The sequence below is a fragment of the Portunus trituberculatus genome, chromosome 49, assembly GCF_017591435.1.
Source record: "Portunus trituberculatus isolate SZX2019 chromosome 49, ASM1759143v1, whole genome shotgun sequence".
Lineage (NCBI taxonomy): Eukaryota > Metazoa > Arthropoda > Malacostraca > Decapoda > Portunidae > Portunus > Portunus trituberculatus.
Genome location: NC_059303.1, coordinates 12,220,113 through 12,242,859, shown reverse-complemented (window position 1 = coordinate 12,242,859; position 22,747 = coordinate 12,220,113). Strand labels below are relative to the sequence as shown.

The window sequence follows — 22,747 nt, the reverse complement described above, 5'->3', positions numbered from 1 at the left end:
CACACACAAATCTGTTTGCATACAATGCAAAACTGTGCAGAGTTATAAAGCAAAAAGGGGATTGTGAAATACTGCAAGAAGACCTGAATAAGATCTGGGAATGGAGTAAAAAATGGGAGATGGAATTCAATGTAGACAAAAGCCATGTCATGGAAATGGGAAAGAGTGAAAGACAACCAGTGAGAATCTATAAGATGGGAGATGGAGTAGAACTGGAGAAAGTAAAAAAGGAAAAGGATTTGGGAGTGACGATGGAAGAAAATAATCAACTGGCAAGCCATATTGATAGAATTTTCAGAGACATACAATTTGCTAAGGAATATTGGAATAGCATTTCACTACATGGACAAAGAAATGATGAAGAAACTGATAAGTACTATAATAAGACCCAGATTGGAATATGCAGGAGTAGTGTGGACCCCTCACAAAAAGAAACACATAAGGAAGCTGGAGAGACTACAAAATATGGCTACAAGAATGGTTCCAGAACTTGAAGGGATGACATATGAGGAGAGTTAAAGGCTATGGATCTACCAACATTGGAACAGAGAAGGAGAGGGATCTGATACAAGTTTATAAATTGATAAATGGAATGGACCAAGTGGATAATGAGAAATCTGATCCTGAGAGAAGAATATGACATCGAAGCACAAGATCGCATAGTAAGAAGCTGAGGAAGGAAGATGTCTGAGAGATATTAAAAAGTATAGTTTCCCGCAAAGATGTATTGAGACGTGGAACAGTTTGAATGAAGAAGTAGTGTCTGCAACAAGTGTGTATACTTTTAAAGTAAGATTGGATAAGTGTAGATATGGAGACTGGGCCACACGAGCATAAAGCCCAGGCCCTGTAAAACTACAACTAGGTAAACACATATACACACACACACACACACACACACACACACACACACACACACACACACACACACACACTGTAAAGATATATACTTAAATAACCATACAAACAAATTGCACATAAATAGTTATTTGGTTACACATATAGCATTCAGTTATGATCATAGGTGACAATCATAGATGTCTCTGAAGAGAAATGTTTTAAGCCTTAACTTTAAACCACAACATATTGTAGTTAACTGCATTGAAGCCATACACAGTCTTGGAGCACACACTTGAAAGGTTTTGAAACCAATATCAGAGTTACACTGAGGTCCATTTAGTCAGTACTTATCTGCTGCATGCCTTACTGCTAGTGTTGCTAACTTCTTTCTTAGGTAAACAGGCTTTCCAGTAGTCATGACTTCACAAGTTAGTACATAGACTTTATAAACAGTTTGAGCTTTTATGGAAAATGTAGATGTATATGAAAATTAAAATCATTACTTAGGATGAAGTGTAAGATTAAAAAAAATGATCTTGCTTGAAGAATGGACTCTGGGAAATGGAAAGCAGAACTGGAAAAAGAAATTCAGAGTCTGGAAAAAATCAGATTTGAAAGAGAAGCTGTGAAGTGAAGGATTATCATTAAATCAAAGAATTGGATTAGATAAGGAAATTGTAATTATCTTGTCAGTCATAGAGATATTCTCAGTTACTGAGAGGAGAAAACATAAAGACATAAATAGAGACATAAAAGTGTTGATAAAAATATATATAAAAATATAAAAAAAAAAAAAAAAAAAAAATAAATAAAAATCATCATTTCAAAAAGCTTCTGGTAGATGAAGTGAATCAAGGTTAGACCAGTACAGGACAAGGACAAGATGAATTTTCTTGGAGTCAGGAAGCAGAACAAAATGATTTGGTTGAGAAGAATCTTGAGGTTGAAAAAAATGAAGAGAGGAAAGAGAGAAGAAAGAGATTTTCTGGAGAATCTTGAGAATCTTCTGAGACACACAAACCCAGAAAAGTACAGTAAGAAAGGACTAAAGAAACTTACGTATGAGCGGAATGTAATGTATTCCAACATAAATGGAGTGATATCGGGATTTTAGAACTCAACGATTACTTGAGGACAAGAACCCAGATATTGTGGGTCTTACTGAAACAAAACTGAGAGAGGGAGAAGACCTGATGATGGTTGGAGAAGGAAATATAATGTTTGGAAAAGAAATAGAGTAGGTAAGATGGGAGGAGGAGTGATGTTGCTGGTTAAAAAGATATAAAGGTGGATCAAGTGAAAGAAGGTATGGGAAAGGCAGAAGTGCTAAAGATCAGAGCAGAAACTAATGAAGGAAAAAGAGGCACTACATAGTGGTGTACGTACCACCTAAGACAAATGCATGGTCAGTACAGGAATATGAAGAAATGATAAGTGATACAGGAACATGTCTGGAAGAAATGTTGGGTGGCTGTGAACGAACTATAATGATGGGAGATTTTAATTGTAAAGAGGTGTGTTGGGAGGACTGGTCAATGGAAGGATCAGAGACAACATGGGAAATACACTATTGACACTGGCAATGGAAAATGTGTTAACTCAGTGGGTCAAAGAAGATACTAGGTTTGGAGGAGAGGAGCATCGTCAAGACTGGACTTGGTCTTTAGTACAGAGCCAATGGTCATTGAGGAGATGAGGGTGGAGTGCCCTTTAGCAAGAGTGATCATGCAGTTTTGGAGTTCAAGGTGATAGATGAAGAGAAATCTAGAAGAAATGAAGAATATAAAGTGGGAAGATGGAATTATGCCAAGACAGATTTTGGAAACCTAAAGAAATTCTTTCAAGAGACAAATTGGATGAAATTCAAGAGTGCTAAGGAGCAAATGAAAAGTGGAAGGAATTTATAAAAATATACAAAGAAGGTGAGAAAAATTTGTACCAATAAGACAACATAGAAGTTGGAAAGCAGGACTGGTTTAACGATAGATGTGAAAAGGCTAGAACAAGAAAAGAGGATGCATGGAAGAGGTGGAGAAGGAAAAGACGGATTAAGCAGTGGGAAAGTTACAAAAGAGCAAGAAATGAATATGTGTTGATTAGAAGAGAAGAAAGAAAGAAACAAGAAAAGGATATAATTGATAAATGTAAAGACCAACCAAGGCTTTTTACAGACATGTGAACAACAACATCAAAAATAGAGAAAGTATTGAAAGTTTAGAAGTAAATGGAGTATGCAGTGAAGATCCCAGGAAATGGCAGAGGCTATGAATGGATGCTTTCGGAAGGTATTCACAAAGGAGACTGCTTTTGACAAACCACTGGTAATGGAACAGAAAGGGATTATGAAGGAGTTTCAAGTAACTGTGGAGGAGATCAAGAATATGATGGGGAGTTTAGAAGTGAGAAAAGCTGTGGGACCTGATGGGGTATCAGGATGGATTTTAAGAGAATGCAGGAGCAACTGGCAGAAAAAGTTTGTGAAGTAATTGATGCCTCATTAAGGGAAGGTGTAGTGCCCCAAGACTGGAAAAGAGCTAACATTGTCCCAATCTATAAATCAGGTAACAAGAGAGACCCATTGAACTATAGACCAGTGTCACTTACAAGTGTGGTAGCTAAGATGTGTGAGAGGGTGGTGAAGAATAGATGGACAGACTTCTTGGAGAAAAATGACATACTTTGTGAGTGTCAATTTGGTTTTAGAAAAGGCGTTCATGCACGACAAACCTGATATGTTACTATTCGAGGGTGATAGATGTAATACAGGAAAGAGATGGTTGGGCTGATGGAATATATCTGGATTTAAAAAAGGCCTTTGATAAGGTACCACACCGGAGACTGATCTGGAAACTTGAAATGGTAGGAGGAGTGCATGGCAGTTTACTAAAATGGATGGAAGACTTTTGGTAGGAAGAGAAATGAGAACAATAATTAAGGACAGACCATCAGAATGGGGCTTGGTGGAGAGTGGAGTTCCACAGGGATCAGTGTTGGCACCAGTAATGTTCGCGGTCTACATAAATGACATGGTGGATGGGGTGTCCAGTTATGTGAGCCTATTTGCAGGCGATGCAAAATTGTTAAGAAAAGTGAGATGTGACAAAGATTGCGAACTACTCCAGGAAGACTTGGACAGAATATGGAAATGGAGCTGTACATGGCAAATGGAGTTCAACACGACAAAATGCAAGAAAATAGAGTTTGGCAAGAGTGAAAGAAGAATCAGGAGTATGTACAAGATAGGAAATGAAGACATAAAACCAGTCATGAAGAAAAAGACCTTGGGGTGACAATTACCAATGACCTATCGCCAGAGAGACATATAAACAAAATAATTGGAGAAGTATTGAACTTATTGAGGAACATAAGAGTGGCGTTCGTATATTTAGATGAAGAAATGATGAAGAAAATAATTACTGCAATGATAAGACCGAGGCTTGAATATGCAACAATACAGTGGGCTCGAACTTAAAGAAACACATAAGGAAACTAGAGAAAGTACAGAGGGCTGCAACAAAATGGTGCCTGACTTAAGAGATTTGACTTATGAAGACAGACTGAAAAGAATGCAACTTCCGACCCTGGAAAACAGAAGAAAGGGAGACCTGATAGCAATATACAGAGTGATGATTGGCATGGAAAAAATGGATAGGGAAGATCTGTGTATGTGGAATGAAAGAATGTCGAGAGGGCATGGGAAAAAACTAAAATGGCCACTTATAGGAGAGATGTGAAAAATATAGCTTCCCTCATAGAAGGGTGGAAGCATGGAATAGTTTAGGCGTGGAAGTGGTCAACGCAAGGAATATTCATGATTTTAAGAAAAAGCTGGACATTAATAGATATGGAGCGGGACAACACGAGCATAGCTCTTTTCCGTATGTTACAATTAGGTAAATACAATTAGGTAAATACACACACACACACACACACACACACACACACACACACACACACACACACACACACACACACACACACACACACACAAAACAGAAGAGAAAGGAGACCTGATAGCAATATACAGAGTGATGATTGGCATGGAAAAATGGATAGGAAGATCTGTGTATGTGGAATGGAAGAATGTCGAGAGGGCATGGGAAAAACTAAAATGGCCACTTATAGGAGAGATGTGAAAATATAGCTTCCTCATAGAAGGGTGGAAGCATGGAATAGTTTAGACGTGGAAGTGGTCAACGCAAGGAATATTCATGATTTTAAGAAAAAGCTGGACATTAATAGATATGGAGACGGGACAACACGAGCATAGCTCTTTTCCGTATGTTACAATTAGGTAAATACAATTAGGTAAATACACACACACACAAGTGGTTAGGCGCTGGCTTCACAAGCCAGATGAAGGGTTCGATTCCCCGGCCGGGTGGAGATATTTGGGTGTGTCTCCTTTCACGTGTAGCCCCTGTTCACCTAGCAGTGAGTAGGTACGGGATGTAAATCGAGGAGTTGTGACCTTGTTGTCCCGGTGTGTGGTGTGTGCCTGGTCTCAGACCTATCCCAAGATCGGAAATAATGAGCTCTGAGCTCGCTCCGTAGGGTAACGAGAAAAGATGTCTGAATCAGAGACTGCAGCAGATCAAACACAAAAACACAACACACACACACACACACACACACACATACACAATATTGTAACTGTGTATGTACCACCAAAAACAAGTGCATGGTCAAATGATCAGTATAATAGTATGGTGGAAAGCACATTGGAAAGAATGAGAAATGAAGCTGCAAAGAAAGCAAAAATGGTTATAGTTGGAGATTTCAACTGTAAAGACGTCAATTGGGAAAAATTTGAAGTGGGAAATGGTGGAGAATGGGGTGAGCAGCTATTAAATTATGCTGTGGGAAATTTGATGACACAGTGGGTGAGGCATCCAACAAGGGAAGGAGGGTGATGCCCGTCGAGACTGGACTTGATATTCACAAAGGGAGCAAATCTAGAAAATGAGATTGAGCATGAGTGTCCTTTGGGGAAGAGTGATCATGAATTATTGAAATTTGAGGTAAAGGTGGGGTTCAGCAAAGATATTGAAGTTGGATACAAAGAGGAATGCCTAAATTATGCTAAAGGAAGATATAAGGAGTTCAGAAATTACTTTGAAAATGTGGAATGGTCCAAAATGTACCAGGAAACAAACATGCAGTTAAAATATGAAAAATTTATGGAAATATATAGTGAGGCTGCAGAGAACTTTGTGCCAAAATATACTAAGAAAATCTTAAAGGGAGATCAATGGTTTAACAAAACCTGTGACAAGGCAAAATGGGAGAAGGAAAAGGCATGGGAAAAATACAAGAGAAATAATGAGGAAGTGGAGAGAGAAGCATATAGGAATGCAAGAAATAAATATGTTCAAGTGAGAAGAAGGGCACAACAAGAATTTGAACAGAGAATAGTGGAGAATTGTGAAAGTGATCCCAAAATGTTTTATAAATTCATTAATGGTAAATTACAGAAAAAGAAACAGTTGATAAATTAAAGGTTGGAGATTATATATATGAAGATACAAGTGTCATTGTTGAAAAATTGAATGAGAATTTCTGCAAAGTATTCACAGAAGAAACACAATTCAATCGACGGATGTTACCTGTGACAAGATGGATGCAAGAAATTATAGTAACAAAGAGTGACATTGCAAAAGTTTTGAGTCAATTAGATGTTAACAAGGCAATGGGACCAGATGGTGTGTCTGGAAGAATGTTAAAAGAATGTCAAGAGCAGTTGCTAGATCCAATTTTAGATTTAACAAGAACATCTATCAACATGGGACAGGTGCCAGTAGAATGGAAAAGGGCAAATGTAGTACCAATTTACAAAAGTGGATGTCGCATGGAACGATTGAATTATAGAGCTGTTTCTTTGACCAGCATTATGTGTAAGATATGTGAAGAAGTGATCAAAAGCATATGGTGTGAGTTCCTGGAAAACAAAGAAATACTAAATGAGAAACAGTTTGGCTTTAGAAAAGGGAAATCGTGTGTATCAAATTTGCTATGTTTCTACTCAAGAGTGGTCGATATTTTACAAGAGAGGGATGGATGGGTTGATTGTGTACACCTAGACTTAAAAAAAAAGCATTTGATAAAGTACCACATAACAGATTGATGTGGAAGTTAAGTAGTATCGGAGGAATAAGGGGAAATCTGACGGAGTGGATGAGAAATTATTTGACAGGTAGAGAAATGAAGACGGTAGTGAAGGGAGTGAAGTCAGAGTGGAGGAAGGTAACCAGTGGAGTTCCCCAAGGTTCAGTGCTAGGTCCCATCATGTTCCTGATCTATATAAATGACATGCCAGAGGGAGTGAGAAGTTATATGAATATGTTTGCAGATGATGCAAAGATTATGAGGAGAGTGAGGAATATGCATGACTGTAATATACTGCAGAAGGACTTGGATAAGATATATGAATGGAGCAGGACGTGGCAAATGGAATTTAATACCAACAAAAGCTGTGTAATGAGAATAGGTAGAAGTAAATATAGATCATATAAAGACTACCAGCTGGGGGGAAGACTGTAATTGAAGTCAGTGAAGAAAAAGACTTGGGAGTGACTGTACAAAGTAATCTGTCTCCAGAATAGCACATTAATAGAATATTTGGAAAAACGTACAGCATGCTCCAAAGTATAGGATGGGCATTTAATTACCTAGACGGGAACATGATAAAGAAAATATTGACCACCCTGATTAGGCCATGGTTGGAATATGCATCAGTAATTTGGTCACCATACATGAAGAAACTGGAAAGAGTGCAGAGGTTAGCAACAAGAATGATACCAGACTTTAAGGAGGTACCGTATGAGGAGAGGTTAAATAGGCTGGAATTAAGCATGTTGGAAGAAAAAAGAGTCAGAGGGGATATGATAACAATGTTCAAAATAGTACATGGAGTGGACATATTGGATAGGGAGAACCTGATCACGATGGCATCCAGTAATTACCTAAGAGGACACCCAAAGAAAATACTGAAGGATTCCTGCACGAGTGACATCAAGAAATATAGCTTCCTGTATTGGAGCATTGATGCGTGGAACAAACTGAGCGTGGATGTGGTGTGTGCGGCGAGTGTCAGTCAAATGAAGGAAAAATTGGACAAGTGTGGACAAAGAGACAAGACATAGAGAGCTACGGCTCGGGCCCTGTAATCACAAATAGGTAAATACACACACACACACACACACACCTTATAGTACCATCTGCATCACAGATAATACCCCACCCATTCTGAGGAAAACTCTACCTCCTTGCCACAGAGCTGGCAGATGATTGGACCAGCTATCCTCAGAACTAACCTTAAAGCCACAAAGAGCTGACAAAAGACTCACAATAACTGGGTCATAGATGAACCAGCACCAAACGGCTTCCATAATGTAAACAAACAGAGGCTTACCATTCACTACTCCTGATATTCTTTTTAATAACAACCAAAGACAAAAACCTGCTTAGGTACTGATCCACTGTGACTTCCAGACTTCACATATCAATGACAATAGTAGCTGGATAACTTTCATTTGGTCATTATAACACATGAGCTCCTGCTGCCAATCCCTGTTCTATTTTTTAATTAACAATATTTATCAGCATAGCTAGCTGGAATAAAACATCACTTGTAGAGAGTCTAGATATGTATTCATGTAACATTCCCTATATCAGAGCCTTTCAACGTACTGTACATCTCTTTCAGAAGTGCTAACTGAAAAAGCTTCAATCTTGTTTGCAATCATCTCTTATCTTTGTATTTATTAACCTTTCTACTCATTTTTATAGATGTACAGACTTAATACAGGGATCAGAGCTGCATAACATGATCTACCTTTAGTAGTCTGACCTGTGTCAAATAGAAACTTCAGTATTACTTTGTGATTTCTACTTTTAACCCTTCTAAACAATCACAAAGCAGAATTTACCTTATTTATTATAGTTTGTATTGCTATTTCTTGATAGACATGTTCCTTTTACTCTGTCTTATCTGATCAGCTCATCAAACCAGAAATGAAGAACCTCCCATTGAGCCCTGTGGATGTGTATGCTTCTTTGTATAATTTCATAATTAGTCTGCATTTATCCATTCATCTTTATTTTAGACGTACATGTTGCATTTGATACAGTGGAACACCACCATTCTTATATCTTGCTCATTGTACAATTTGCCATTCATTCAACTTTTCACACTAAATCTAATTTCTCATTCATATACTTGCCCTGTGATTCATACAATGTAAATGACTGTGCTATGTATTTGCTTCAGGTCAGTCTAGCATTGTTTTAAAATGTTTGGCATAAATGTAGTCACACCTTTATGCCCTTTATTTTTTATGTATTGAACTACTAGTAGCATATTTCTTATTCACTTTTATTTTTCCAGGTATAGTTATCGTCCAGAGAGCTTGTTCTTCCTCTGAACCTTACAGCATGTCATCATGAACTTCACATCAATTGATATGGTATGAAATATGGTATGGAAGTGTGTGCAAGGTTTAGACAAAAAATTATGGTAGTAAAATGTAGTAAAGTAAAAGTCAAGAGGAATGGAGAAGGAAGTGTCACCTTAGCCTTGTATATACAGGTGTTCCCTGACATACAATTCATTGTTACATGATATTTCATTTTTACAATATTTGTTCATTACCTTGGATCTGCTACACAATCACTTATATTTTGTTTTTATGATATCTTGCATATGCATTCATTGGCTTTTTTTTTTTTTTTTTTTTTTTTAGGTAGCAGGGACAGAACCAGAAGTGATGGATTTAAGCTTGAAAAATTCAGGTTTAGGAGTGAAATGGGAAGAAAATGGTTTTCAAGCAGAGTGGTTGATGAGTGGAATGGACTCAGTGGTCATGTAGTCAGTGCTGAGTCAATAGGGAGCTTTAAAAGAAGATTACATAGATTTATGGATGGGGATGATAAATGGAATTAAGTAACTTTAATCTTACAGGGACTGCCATGTGAAGGCCTGGTAGCCTCTTGCAGCTTCCTTCTTTTTTATGTTCTTATGTTGTTAAGAGGAGGAAACTGGCCAAAAGCAGCATATAATGAAAAAAAGTCCCCTTGCAGTTCCGAGAGAGTTATCCAAAAAAAAGGAATAAATGTCTTGAAACCTCCTCTCTTAAATGAAGTCAAGTCATAGGAAGTTGGAAATACAGAAACAGTTAGGGAGTTCCAGAGTTTGCCAGAAAGAGGTATTAATGATTGAGAGTACTATAGAGTGTTCAACAGAGTAGGATGAAAGGAAAAAGAAAGCCTTTTGCAGTAAGGGTACAGAAGGCAGGGAGACATGCAATTAGCAAGATCAGAAGAGCAGTTAGCATGAAAATAGCAGTAGAAGACAGCAAGAGATGCAACATTCTGGCAGTTAGAAAGAGGCTGAAAACAGTCAATCAGAGGAGAGTTAAGATGAAAAGCTTTTGATTCCACCCTATATAATAGAACTGTGAGTGGAACCCCCCATACATGCAAAGAGTACTCCATGAAGCCTTTTTACAGAATTACTTGTAGCAGTTGGGATGGTAAGAAAACTGGCAGAGACGTTGCTGAATGCCTAACTTCATTGAACCTGTCTTAACAAGAAATGAGATGTGAAGTTTCTAGTTTAGATTATAAATAAAAGATTCAGTGTAGAAGAGGGAAGCAGTTGAGTGTCATTGAAGAAAAGGGGATGGTTGTCTGAAAGGTTGTGTCAAGTTGATAGATGAAGGAATTTAGTTTTTCAGGCTTTGAACATAACCTAGGTTTTTCTGCCCCAATCAGAAATCTTTGAAAGATCAGAAGTAAGGCATTCTGTGGCATCCCTGTGGGCACTGTCAATTTCCTGAAGGGTTGGTTGTCTCCAAAAAGATGTGGAAAAGTGTAGGGTGGTATCATCAGCTTAAGAATGGATCTGACAAGAAGTTGGTGCAGAAAATCATTGATGAATAATAGGAAGAGAGTGGGTGATAGGACAGAACTCTGAGGAACACATTCGCTGTTAATCCCTTCCCAGCGGAGGATGTATATATAAACACTTCTAAATTGGGACTTTTGTTGGATTGTCTATATGTAGATATTCTGATGTGCTGAGAGAAGCGTGGAAGAGTGTAGCTGTGCCTAGTATAATGTATGGATTGGATGTGATTACATGGAACAAAAATGAAATTAACAAGATAGAAGTGGGACAGAATAGAGTAGCAAGAATGGCACTAAACGTACTGAGGTACACAGCAGAAGCTTTGAGAGGTGATATGGGATGGAGCACCTTCAGGGTAAGACTAATAAAAGCAACACTGGTACAAGATTAGGTTGAAGAAAATGGATGATGAAAGAATAGCAAGAAAGGTGTATCTGTAGAATGAAAATGGAAGCAAATGGAGGAAGAGGTACATGAGAATGACAGAGGAGTGGATTACAAGTTGTATGGGGGATGAGAATGGCCAGAAAGAATGAAAATGAGCATGAATGTTTCATGACAAGAGGAGGCAGAGTGGGAACTGAATGGGGTGCGAGGAAATGGAAGAGTGAGATGGAATGAAAGAGTACTCAGGAATGGTATAAGGAAAAGGAGGCCCTGATGTATGGGAGGTGGTATGATGGCAGCCTAGGTGGTGATCTCCTCTGAGCTAAGGCACATTGGATAGATGTGAATGCAAGGAACAACAGATGGTCTGAGTCCAACAGTAATATGTGCCAGATGTGTGACATGGGAAAGAATGGGTCGGTGGAGTGTGAGAGGTAGGAGACAGGAGGGAGATGATACAAGTGATTCTGACTGAATTAGGGCATAATAGGGATGAAAGACAGGAAGGGAAAAGGATGGTGTTACTGCTGGGACTGTAGAGAGATAAACGAAAGGTTGATTGACACTGTGAATGATTTTCTGAAGAAAAAGTGGTGTGCTAGATGTAGGGACAGTTAGTGAACAGGATACTGCTTTTTTTTTTTTTTTTTTTTTTTTTTTTTTTTTTCCTTTATTTTTACTGGTCCTTTGCTTGTCCTCTACAGGAGTTGCTGATCCAAAGGCCTGGTTCTGGAATGATTCTGAGCCACGTGTGGCATCATAATCAAAATCAAGATTCTTACTTAAGTGTACAACTTTGCAGAAAACAACACACTAAGTAAGAAAATTGAATAACAGTATGGCTATATATGATTGAGTCCCTTGACTTGTATTTACTTACATGTTTGTTAATTAACAACATTACCAATCCATGTCTTTATTAAAAATAGTGATTACTAATCCACAAGTCTTAAATATATGATCACTAATATACTTGATTTTTTATTCATCAGATGGAGACATTGGTGTTGGAAGATGACTACAGTGACAGCAGGAACTCAAATGACAGCTTCTTGAAAATAGCATCTGCAATGACAGAAAACCATTTTATGTGTGTCACACCATGAAAGACTGATTTTAATATCTAGTTGAAAAGTCAGGAAAAGCCAATGTACCCAAACATTTCATGTGTTGATAAGCCTCTTACAGCCTCTTACAACAATGTTGTCATATTAGTCAGGACTAATGCATTGGCACAATTCAATTCAAACCCTTAACACTTGCCAACCATAGCTTAATGGCACATCCTATGTCTGACATGTGAGAGAAGTAGATACAGGAGGGAGTGTGAGGAGAACCCATCACTTATCTTCCAGACGAGCTAGAGGGAGAGTTTGCAAGTTATTGCTTCCTATCCCCTCCTCGCCTCTTTCACTCTGCACCAAGTTACTTTCATATTTTGTGGCCTAGTAGCAATATGGGCAAGAGCAAGGACTTCAGCAAAGAGGAAATTTCATCCATAAGAATAGGAAAGCAGACATACCTACAAATTGTTAGTGCAAGTGCAACTATGGACCAAACAATTTTTGAATGGTGGAAAGACAGCAACACAGCACCAAGGTTACCTGGCGAGGGCTAGAAACCCTTCCCCTCTTTGACTAAGGCAGCAAGTAGATGCAAACCCACATCTAACTGCACACTTAGTGAAAGAATAAAACCCTTGGTTCTTGGTGAGCTGTCAGTGAGGACAGTGCAATGACACCTCCATGGCACCTCTCCACCAACACAAAACTGTGGTCTGTCACTGCATGGTTCTTTCACTCACACCAACAATTCTAACTGTATCCTTTGTAGGAATCTCAACTTGCATGGGAATCAGTACCATTAGAGTAAGGACAAAGAAAAAAAAGAAAAGTTGAGAAAAAAAGGGGGACTAGAGGTTAGTACTTATTGGCAGTTGTGGTAGCAGTTGCTGTTTATTTAATTAAAACTAAATCAGTGAAGGTCTTCCCTAAATCTCAGCTGCTTAGATGGGTATGGTGGTAGAAATGTGGTATTGGTAGTGCCATGTGGTTGTTGCTGGTATAGGTTAGTTGGTGAGATGGTGGTACTGGCGAGACTGTTAGGAGTGCATGAGAGGTTAAACAAAACTCGCTTATCCTTGATTTGATGTCAGTGTCTTTCATTTAGGTAAAAATGGTTGTGTAATTAGGTTTATATACATTTTTAAGTGAGAATGTTTAGACTGATTAAATAGTAAGTTTCTCAGTTTTGTAGTGCTTTGCTGTTACTGTTCTGTGTAAGATTTCAGGGGCCGTGTTCTATAAACCATCACAGCTAATGACGTGATCGTAGCGCAACAAAATAGTGCATTTTAGACACAAGTCCCTCTGTGACAGGCTCTAACCTTGTGACTCATCATAAGTGCCAATATAGGGTTCAGTCTGTTGTAGTGCTACCAACTGCTGTCTTAAAACTCTTGTCAACATGGTGGGGGCTTGGCTGTATGTACCATAGCGTGATCCCTGACAGTTTTCAATATTAATTAATTATAAATACCCGTAAGGATGACTAAATGATGTCCTTATTTGATGCAGTAATTTACCAATATAGATAACTGCTGAGAGGGGTATGATAAATTTTTCCCAAACTCAAACAAACCTTGCCGTGAGTGGCCTGCATGTGTCGGGCTATTGAGTGTAATCTTCTGTTTGCCATGTTTCTTTTGTTTGGATACACAGTCTAACTATTTCCAAAGTTGTAATATGGTGGCAAAATAATTTAGATTGTAGAAAATTATATCAAGGAGCTATTTCTCTCTATTCATATATAAAGTTGACAAGTAATGAGGCTAAAGACCAACAGTGGAGTGATGGTCAGGCATTGAGTGAAATCTGAGGCTGACTGTGTAGAATGCGGCCCCAGAATGATAGCCTGTGTTTTGTATATTTACAGTGACAATATAGTGTTGCAAGGAACAACATGCTGTTTGAGAGCAATGCCATTGTGAGATGCTTAAAAAATAATTTTACAGTTGATAGTTTCTCCTTAGACTTTTGCAATGAAAATGGTCTCAAAATACTTTTAGAACTTGTAGTTTCTAGCAATGAAAATGCTCTCAAAATACTACTCTTCTCTTCTTTTATTTTGTTATATTATACAAATGTATGGATGATAATGATAGGTGGAATGAGGTAGACCTGTTCGTACAGGGACTGCTGTCATGTATGTGCAGGCCTCATGGCTTGCAACTTTCATTTTGGTTTCCGTAATATTGTCAAAATAATTTTGGACGTTGAAAAAATCTCAGAGTAATGTAATACTTGAAAAAATTGCAAATTATTCTAAGTTGAAAATGTAAAAAGTGTCAAAAATAGTACAAATTCTGCTATTCCACTGTAAAATTTTTTAAAGTTGAAAATGGTAAAAACTATTGTAAATTGTGTACAAATTGTAGATTGTGTGTAAAATTTTTATAAGTTGAAAATTTTGGTAGAGTTTTAAGAAAGTTGTGTGTAAAATTTTTCTAAGTTGAAAATTTTGGTAGTTTTCAGGAAGTTGTGTAGAATTTTTTATCTAAGTTGAATTAAGAAAGTTGTGTGTAAAATTTTTATAAGTTGAAAATTTTGGTAGAGTTTCAGAGACTCGTGTAAAAATGTGTTTGTTGATTGAATAAAAGGGAAGGGAGACTCTTCATTGTATTTTAACCCAAATATACAACTGGTTTTTCTCCGGAGACTCTTTGGAGTATTTATGACTTAACACAGTTTTTTGGGCTGATTTGTGGGGGTTTTCAGCACTTTTTTGCTATTTTGGGCAGTTTTTTTGCCATTTTGTGGGTTTTTTCAGCACTTTTTGCTCTTTTGGGCAGTTTTTTTGGGGGTTTTCAGCACTTTTTGGGCAGTTTTTCAGCTAGCTATTTTATGAGATGGGGCCTAATTCAATTGCCTGGTCATCATCATCCATCCTTAGGCATTTTTTTTTTTTATTCAAATTTTGATTTCAGCTAGGATTATTCAGTTTCTACGAAGATAGGAATAGTTCCTATTGTAAACTAATAGGGATAGGGTAGGGTACCTATCCCCTTAGGTCAGGCTTAGGCTTCCTTCGTATTAGTGAGGTTAGATTATTTATTTACCTTGACTAGGTTTTATAAGATTCCCTAATTAAAAAAAACCTTTCAAGATTCCCTAAAAAAAAAAAAAAAAACTAAAAAACAAGGAACCATGGAAAGCATAAATTTTCTTAAAATGGATTTATTATTCAGTACTAATACCAGTTATGTGGGTACATCACAGAACAGGAATAACATTACACTTACGTGGGCACATTCACATTAGATGGAAGGAATGACATTACAAAGTGATAGCAAAATGTATTGGTTATGTGCATACATTCACATTAGACAGGAATAAAAACATCACAAGCAAAGTGATTGGCAAAATGTATTAGTTTTGTGCGTACATTCACATTAGAAGGAATAAAGACATTAGAAGAGTGACTGGCAACATTTATTTGTTAGTTCAGATGAAGCGAGGCAGTCTGTTCTTCCCTGGATGGCTCCTTGTGTTGTCAGACGGCCGTCTACCAGTTTCTTGCTGCAGGTTGGGAGGGGCGGGTTTGGACACGCTGGTTTGGTTCTCCCTTCTGTAGTGGCAGGACCTGAAAGAAATTTAATGTTTTACTTAATGTTACCTTCACATTTTACACATTTTAATTATGAACCTTGTCGTTCAAATGTCGGCTAGGTGTGGTGTGGTTACCCAGTTAAATGTTTTGTGCATTCCATTTTGCCCACAACTACGGAACACTGATTTGTAATAGTCTACGGAACACTGATTTGTAATAGTCATCTCCAAATCCCACAAAAATGGCAAAAAGGCATTTCACCTGTACCTGTCGTTCTATTCTGATTACGAATTTTGCGAATTCTGCTTAAATCACCCTCGTTATATTATCTTAACACCAAAACCGAACAATCCCTGATAACCTACGCCAACAACGAACGAGTTGAAACTGCCCGGGCCCTACTTGTGCCGGACCGCACGCCTCCGCGGTCTGCGTCCTCTTCTGAAGAGGACGACCTGCACGGATGAGGAGGAGCGGCAACAGAATGCCGGGGCTTCTCACACTTCAGCGGGTACAGGTCGGACTCGAACGCTGCTGTGGCTAACGAGTTCGCCTGGGTAAACAGATGTGGCTCCACCAAGTTGGGACGCCGCACCGGTGATAGACTTGTGGCGGGACGTGCTCCATCGCCTGAGTGACTGACGCCCGAGACATATGCCCATGTTTAGGGGATGGGCGGCATGACCAGACGTCCTCCCTTGGTGTACACACTGCTGCAACAAAGTTACCAATCAATCAAACATCCTTCACCCGTCATTAAGTCATTTTATGCCAACTCCAAGACCTTTTCTATGATACTGGGGCAAATTGCACAGCATGATCTGACTTGCCTTAAATTGCAACCGTGTACATTGCTTAAGGGTAACTAGTGTGTAGTGCTGTACCTAGCATGTGCACCACAACAAACCAACCAAACTTGTTACTCGATTGTTCCTACTCACACTCACTTTTGTTCCTACACCTACTGCACCAGATAGTGACAATCATGGCTAACTGAATACCCTACAACATTTTACTATATACAACCATTTTGAAGCTCTTACACAACCAAAGACTAACTCACATTCAGAAACATTACTTTTTGAAATAAATTGCAGGCTGCCGTGATGTTTCAGCACTAACAGCTTTATGCTTTGTATTTAATGGTACACAACGCAACCAACTCGCTCGCACAATTCAAGATCCCACTAACATAACAACCCTAGCTACCTGGTGTCAACCAACCTGGTGCACCTACTTCCCAACATAACCTGGATCGAGCAAAGGACGGTAGCATTCTCTACTATTCGGATCATTACACAATACCATATAGTAGCAAGAAACTCCCGAGCTTCATACACAACTAAATCTGAACACAACGACACCAAGAGGAAAATAGTGGAAACCCACGAAAAATCCTACACGTAGCTCTTCCTAAAGTTCGAGACGGCTTAGCCTACATTTGCGCCACCACTCTGAGAAGCCGAGATGCACCAAGGGAGACCTTAACAGCCACTAAAAGCGCCTTGCAGCCTTGCTATCAATGCACACCCAAGCCACGGAATTGCGAGCATGTACTGCGCTCAAACATGTTAGGAGACATGTTTCAATGCTAGAACACTAACGCGTTACTTCGTTACAGATTAGGCGTTATCAAATAGCAAACTAATGTTAAGAACTACACTATAAACACACTTCCACGAAATGTCAAGCAACACTTCCAATCTTCTAAAACACAGAACTTTTTAATACTCCTGTTCACGAAAAACAAGTAATCCGCACACACGCATCACCACTGTACAACATACCTTCATACCTACAACAACAATGCCATGAGAAGAATGACACACACCAGCACTCGTATATCGCGGCAAAGCGGCGGACAGACACATCTTGATGCACACACGTCTTATCGGCACAACGCCTACAGAGGAAATCGTTCACTTGTGCCTCACTGCTTTCCGCTTTACCTCCTCCTCCTCCTCCTCCTCCTCCTCCTCCTCCCTCCCTTGTCTGTAATAGAGACACTAATAGCTAACTAACCACTCTCGGTGACCATCGTTCTATATAAGCATTGTTATATTTGGACTAAGCCGGTGGTAACCCACGTAGGTCCGAAACCTCCTCACTCACGTGACACTCCTTTATATAGCTTTGTCTATCCATTTATCTATCTATCTACCTACCTACACACACACACACACACACACACATATAATAAGTATATTTTTTATAATCATTAGTTATTGCTATTACTACTATTTTATTATCCTTTTCTATTATTATCATTATTATTTTATCTATTTATTTTCTTATTATTATCGTCATTATCATTATTATTAATTATGCTATCAATGCACACCCAAGCCACGGAATTGCGAGCATGTACTGCGCTCAAACATGTTAGGAGACATGTTTCAATGCTAGAACACTAACGCGTTACTTCGTTACAGATTAGGCGTTATCAAATAGCAAACTAATGTTAAGAACTACACTATAAACACACTTCCACGAAATGTCAAGCAACACTTCCAATCTTCTAAAACACAGAACTTTTTAATACTCCTGTTCACGAAAAACAAGTAATCCGCACACACGCATCACCACTGTACAGTGTACAACATACCTTCATACCTACAACAACAATGCCATGAGAAGAATGACACACACCAGCACTCGTATATCGCGGCAAAGCGGCGGACAGACACATCTTGATGCACACACGTCTTATCGGCACAACGCCTACAGAGGAAATCGTTCACTTGTGCCTCACTGCTTTCCGCTTTACCTCCTCCTCCTCCTCCCTCCCTTGTCTGTAATAGAGACACTAATAGCTAACTAACCACTCTCGGTGACCATCGTTCTATATAAGCATTGTTATATTTGGACTAAGCCGGTAGTAACCCACGTAGGTCCGAAACCTCCTCACTCACGTGGCACTCCTTTATATAGCTTTGTCTATCCATTTATCTATCTATCTATCTACCTATACACACACACACACACACACACACACACACACACAGATATAATAAGTATATTTTTTATAATCATTAGTTATTGCTATTACTACTATTTTATTATCCTTTTCTATTATTATCATTATTATTTTATCTATTTATTTTCTTATTATTATCGTCATTATCATTATTATTAATTATAATTACTATTATTGCTATTATTATCGTTATCATTACCATTGTTAACATTATTATCATTACTATTATTGACATTATTATTATTATTATTATCATTGTGAAGACATGGCACGTAGCAACGGTACATAATATATCCATTTGCCACATTACTGAAATGTCAAGACACATCATCCTTTTGCCAGCCAAACCAACGTATCCACATTTTCCTGCACTAATTATGAAGCACGCAGGCCTACAGGCATGACGCGTAAATAATAATATCATAATAATAATATAGAAAACATTTTGATGGACCATACCTTCCAAGTCCTCCTGCAACTATAATATTTGGTTGTGGTCAATACTTATCTATCTTTCTATCTGTGCGGGATTATCCAATGCTGTGTCTGTGTATGAATTATTTAGGCGAATATTCTCTTTCCTCTCAGCCAGGTGGGATTATTCTGTGCCATTCCTCAAATTGTTAAAGTGACTCACAGGATTCAAAAGTCGTAAGGGAAGCTTTGATTGCCCGTTGTCCAGTTATTGTCTTCAGCAAAGTGACTGAACTGCGACATCACTAAAAGAAAACACAAAATACAAGTAAATATGTAGCTATGTTACAACACACACACACACACACACACACACACACACACACACACACACACACACACACACACGTAAGGATAATGGGATAAAAATGTAACGACTGGCACTACAACTACCATTGTTATTACTGCAACTACATTTCGAACATCCGAATATTTATTAATGACTAACAGTTACAACGTGGTAGTACGTATATGTATAAACAATTACATTGATGTAATATAACCTTAGTTAGCCTTTTCAAGGGAGGCTTTTCAGGCAAAATAATGAATATCAATGAGCTGGTGTGGAATGTGGCAGGAGGTAACAGGGATGTGTGTTTGATAGCTCGTGTTGGCATTAATAAGCATTGTGTAGGTACATGAAGGTAACTACATAAGTGACAAGTGACGATACATATATAATAAATTCAGATATAGGTATAATAGATATATTTAACTGAAGTATAAAGATAATTACAATGCAAGTTAATGGTAGTGGAAACATTATTGAATCAGGGTGAGGTAGTTTCAAGCTAGCAGGTGATTGCAGTGTGATTCTTGTATGTATCTAATTTTAAATGAGTTGATAGAGGAGGAGGCATCCTGAATTTGGAGAATAGAGTTCCATACAGAGGCCTCGTTAAGAAATAGTGTTGTTGTTGTTGATTATTTTATTGCGCCCTTGGCGTCATACAATGAAAATTATGGGAACCAATCATGAAAATTAAATAGTGTTAAAATGCTGTAAGTCGATGTCGAGGAGGAGTGAGGTTACCGCAGTGACGGTAACCTCACGAGTAGTCAAGTAATTCCTCCTGCCAATCCTTGTGATATTGAGTTATGGAGTGACCGTCGGCACAGCTTGAACTTTACAATTTTTAGGGGTTACTTCATACAATTTGCAGCACTCTGGTTTGTCAAGTTGTTCGAGTAGTTATGTGATGGAAAGTTTTGTATTCCATTCTTACTTGTTTGAATACAATAGGGTAGCAATGGCTAGTTTAGTACAACAACTATAACTCCTACCCGTACAGACACAGACACGTACATACACACATGCAAAGATGAGGATCAGAACACACGTAGAAGTCCTACAAGATTCTACAAGTCGTGGTGTGCCTCCCGTCCGTCCCCTTCTCTCCTCCGCCGAGAATTAATGACTTGCCTCGTTTAGCACTAATAACAAACTCTTAAATACCGTGGGTTTAGGCGGCTTGCAGTAATCACTGAGTCCCGCTGATAAAGTCGAGGTTAGGGTAGCCAAGTATAGGAGAGACACGCTTCCCACTCCCTTCGACAGCTCACCCACTTCAATAACTTTCGTGAAATTACGATCAACCTTCGTACCGGTAAGTACTCGCTTAATCTTACAATTTCACTTCAACAAGTCATTTAACTGACGTCACAAAGGTAGTCAACGAGAGCTTTGAAGTATTTCCTCAAACTTACGAAACCATACTACATGGGAAAAGAAATTACAGTAAATTGTCAATCCCAACAATTAGTACTTTTATATTGAAACAAACACAACCAGAAGCAAAAATCCCAACATGTACATGGGCAACATAAAAACTGCCGCATAATGTACATCCAACATCCAGACAATTTCTTAACAGGCCGTATACAAAAATTAGAACAAAATGAAGAATACAATCTAACTAGGTTAAGATAACTTTCGCATAGAGTCCCTGCTTCTTTACAGGCCTCGTAATTTCAAAAAGATTCATGGTTTCAAAGATTAGTTTTAAGAGAAATCCATGGTCTGATCTCTCTCTCTCTCTCTCTCTCTCTCTCTCTCTCTAAGAAAAGAATATCATGTGTATTCCAATGTAACATTTATTTATACGGACGCAGCCCCGTAACAAATTATAGATGCACCGAGGACGTCGTAAAGGTAACCAATAGCAACGTAACACTGAACGTAATAGATAAGAAGAAAAAATAACAGGAACATCACCAACAATAATGATGGTAATGATAAGTGGAAAAAAAATAGTAGCGGTGGCGATGATTGGTGGAGCCGTGGGTCGCCAGGCCGCTCCTGCCTGACCACCGTTACCATCACCACCAGGAATACACATCACAAATTACTTCATGACTGACTTGTTTACTCTTCACCCCTGCAGGCCACAGACGAGTGGCTGGTTGCCTCATGGCTAACTGGCTATAGCTGGCGGCATGGCGTTCATCTTCGCCGTCCGGGGAGTTCGTGGTGGTGAGGATGCAATGTTGAGCAGAACATCATGCACGCCGCCCATCGCCTCCACCTCTCAGGCCTCCTTCCCACACCTATCAGCCATCACCCGCCCTCCATTCCCCTCCTCCATTACGCCGGCCGAGGTGCGTGTTATTCACCACGGTCGGTTGCTGGTCACCCAGCCTGCCGTTCCCCAACAGAAAAAGTTCAGAGCTCATACTAACCGATCTCCGGGTAGGACTTAGACCACATCACACACCACACAGCGAGCGAGGCCACAACCGTACCTATTTTACTGCTAGGTGAACAGAGACAACACGTTAAGAGACTTGCTCATTTGGCTCGACGCTCCTGGGACTCGAACCAAGGCCTTCTGGGTTGTGAATGTGAGCCGAGTGGGCTAACCACTACACTACTCAAATGTGTGTGTGTGTATGTGTACAGTATGTGTATGTACGCAGACTATAATATACATGAGAAGTATACCTAAGCAGCAATTAACACAATTCTATACAAGACGACTGTGACGGGAGGAGTATAATAAAGAAACACATGATAACTAACATTACGTCATTTACAATAGGTAAGTTTACACTTACGGCGTTTTGGTCACGGTGTGTCACGGCGACTCGCCGTGACCACGCCGCGACCAAAGGTCCATTTTTTGGCATCGCCGCGACAGTGTGCGCAACACACCGTGACACAATGGCACGGCGTGGCACGGCGGGGTGGAGCGGCGAGCCACGGTGAGGGCGCGGTGGGGTACGCACACACCTGTAACCTCGTGCCAAAGCGTGCCTGCTACATTGAAATATCGTGATAATTAGTGGCATGGGGTATAATATATAGAGGTCACGGGCTGCTACTGTAGGCACTTCTCGACTGACACCCATCATGGACAGAGCGAGAGAAGACGTAGGAACAAGCCTGTTCGTGATAATTACTGCTATGTGGCTGCTCAGCAGAAGGAGACGCAGACGTCTACAGCAACCTGTTGCAAGACCAAGTCGAAGAGTCAGGAGGATGTGGTGTCGGCAATGGCTGTGCAGGAGACAGATGTTTGGAGAGTATGAACAACTGCTACAGGAGTTGCACAGAG

General features: G+C 39.2%; 1 protein-coding gene and 1 long non-coding RNA gene across 10 annotated transcripts in view; one reads left to right on the top strand and one right to left on the bottom strand.

Moving 5' to 3' along the window:
- The window catches only part of LOC123499368, a 16,352-nt gene extending 1,547 nt beyond the window's left edge, over positions 1–14,805 (top strand). The window contains exons 2-4 of the long non-coding RNA XR_006672963.1: positions 9,227–9,305; positions 11,839–11,951; positions 12,127–14,805. This is a non-coding gene — a long non-coding RNA (uncharacterized LOC123499368). The remainder of the gene's footprint in view (positions 1–9,226; positions 9,306–11,838; positions 11,952–12,126) is intronic.
- A 548-nt stretch (positions 14,806–15,353) lies between these two features.
- LOC123499395 lies at positions 15,354–18,553 on the bottom strand. Of its 9 annotated transcripts, none has more exons than XR_006672967.1 (3): positions 17,530–17,701; positions 16,108–16,455; positions 15,354–15,775 (listed from the first exon to the last, which is right to left on the bottom strand). XR_006672967.1 is itself a non-coding variant. In XM_045247346.1 (3 exons), the coding sequence occupies exons 2-3, from the start codon at positions 16,402–16,404 to the stop codon at positions 15,637–15,639; spliced, it is 300 nt and encodes a 99-aa protein (XP_045103281.1). In that variant the 5' UTR covers positions 16,405–16,455; positions 18,356–18,553; the 3' UTR covers positions 15,354–15,636. The 9 variants fall into 9 exon arrangements, 7 of the variants coding, with proteins under 7 accessions (XP_045103281.1, XP_045103274.1, XP_045103277.1 ...); XR_006672968.1 differs by having other exon boundaries at positions 16,145–16,455; XM_045247346.1 differs by lacking the exon at positions 17,530–17,701 and adding an exon at positions 18,356–18,553 and having other exon boundaries at positions 16,244–16,455.
- Between the last annotated feature and the right edge of the window lie 4,194 nt (positions 18,554–22,747).